Raw genomic sequence first — 1,639 nt, 5'->3', positions numbered from 1 at the left:
TTAAACCAAAAAAAAAAAAAAAAAAATCACAGATCGGTAGCTTTCTGATCGAAAAAAGTTCAATTTTAACCCAACTTGTAACTTGGTCCGTTTAGCTGCTCGACTCACCGAAAAAGCAACATAAGACCAGCGAAGAAGGACTGAAAGTTGTTGTGATCATCGATCGCTGTTCCTGGATCGTTCGATATATTTCCAAAGACCTGACAACGGAATTTCATGGTGACTAATGGACCCATTTATAGTTATCGTTTATCATTCTGTTCCTGTAAACAATATCACTAGCCCTTTTCCCACAAGCCGAACAGCTTCCAATGTTGACTTTTCATCATTGGAGACTATTTTTTCGATACGTTTTCTTTTTTCTTTTTTTTTTTTTTTTCTTTCATCGAAATTTTCATTAAATTCCGCATTCCGTGACATTAAGACGGAAATTATGGAAATAATTCCTTGAATGAAATACACAGGAATTTCTCCTATGGAAAGATACGTACCTGCATACCGATGATCGCGTAGATGAAAAACAACATCGCTATGAGGAGACAAACGTAAGGCAGAGCCTGGAATGGAAAAGAATTGGATTGTAAAATTGAAAAAGATTTCAATTTTTTAAACAGGATGATAAGATAGTATTTGTTGAATAAAGAGAAAAAGTTTTAATAAACGTAGATCGAAAAATTAATATTTTTAAACTTATAAATAATTTCCTATGGTAAATCAAATCATTTAGAAGAAAGTTATTGAGATGTATAGAAAAAACAATATCTTGAAATCAAGAAAAGAAGGAATAATAAAATTTTTCGAAACGAATTAGAACAGAAGAACAGAAACAAAAATTTGTTTATAATTTTTAAAATATGAATTTTTCGATCAATGTTTATCAACGAATATTATTTTATATATTTTTTGTTTTCAATCGCAATAAATACAATTTTCACTTAAAAGTCTTAATCACTTGACCGATTCGATAGGAAAAAATTAAAAATTGTTAATAATTTCAATATTATATATTGACTTACTTTGAAAGATTGTACAAAGGTCCAGAGCAAAATTCGTATCGTGTAACCCTGCCTGAGTAGTTTGATTAGCCTAGCCGCGCGAAACAGCCTCAGGAAGCCGACGTTGATAAAGTTCTCCTGCAGGGGGCAGAGGAAATTGCACTTAATCCCCAAAAATGCCGGTTCTTTATCGTATTACGAGCAACGCTTCGTGCGTGTAACGTCACGTTGTCTTTCGAGCATGTCTCGAACTGATCTGAATTCGAGAAGCGCACTTTGACATTGTTTCGATACACGAACGAAGCTAAGGAGAACGTTGCGTGTATCGAAAAACAAATATAATATAATAAATATATCAAAACGTTTAAGGTTAAAATCACACGTGATATGTTTTTAATTTACAGTGTGAAACAAAACGACGGGATATTCGATATATTTGAATATTTTGTATAATTAAAAGAACAATAATGTATTCTGATTGTATATAGAAACTTAAGAAGTGATCCTTTAAGCTAAAATTACACGAGAAAATAAAATAGTTACGTTTTTTAAACTCGATTAAAATTACGAAAACTTTAAATCGTCATAACTTTGAAAATAATAACTTTTAATCAATGAACGAAAGATCGTTAGAAGCGCGGGAT

The 1,639-nt window shown here is 31.6% G+C and overlaps 1 protein-coding gene across 1 annotated transcript in view; it reads right to left on the bottom strand.

Moving 5' to 3' along the window:
• Positions 1 to 1,639, bottom strand: part of LOC102677007 (voltage-dependent calcium channel type A subunit alpha-1) — a 123,349-nt gene that overhangs the window by 18,767 nt on the left and 102,943 nt on the right. Inside the window, 2 exon segments of the mRNA XM_031509983.1 lie at positions 492 to 557; positions 1,017 to 1,133. Coding sequence (XP_031365843.1) covers positions 492 to 557; positions 1,017 to 1,133 — 183 coding nt within the window.

Source organism: Apis dorsata, unplaced genomic scaffold (genome assembly GCF_000469605.1).
Source record: "Apis dorsata unplaced genomic scaffold, Apis dorsata 1.3 scaffold_196, whole genome shotgun sequence".
Classification (NCBI taxonomy): domain Eukaryota; kingdom Metazoa; phylum Arthropoda; class Insecta; order Hymenoptera; family Apidae; genus Apis; species Apis dorsata.
This window is presented reverse-complemented; position numbering and strand designations above follow the sequence as displayed.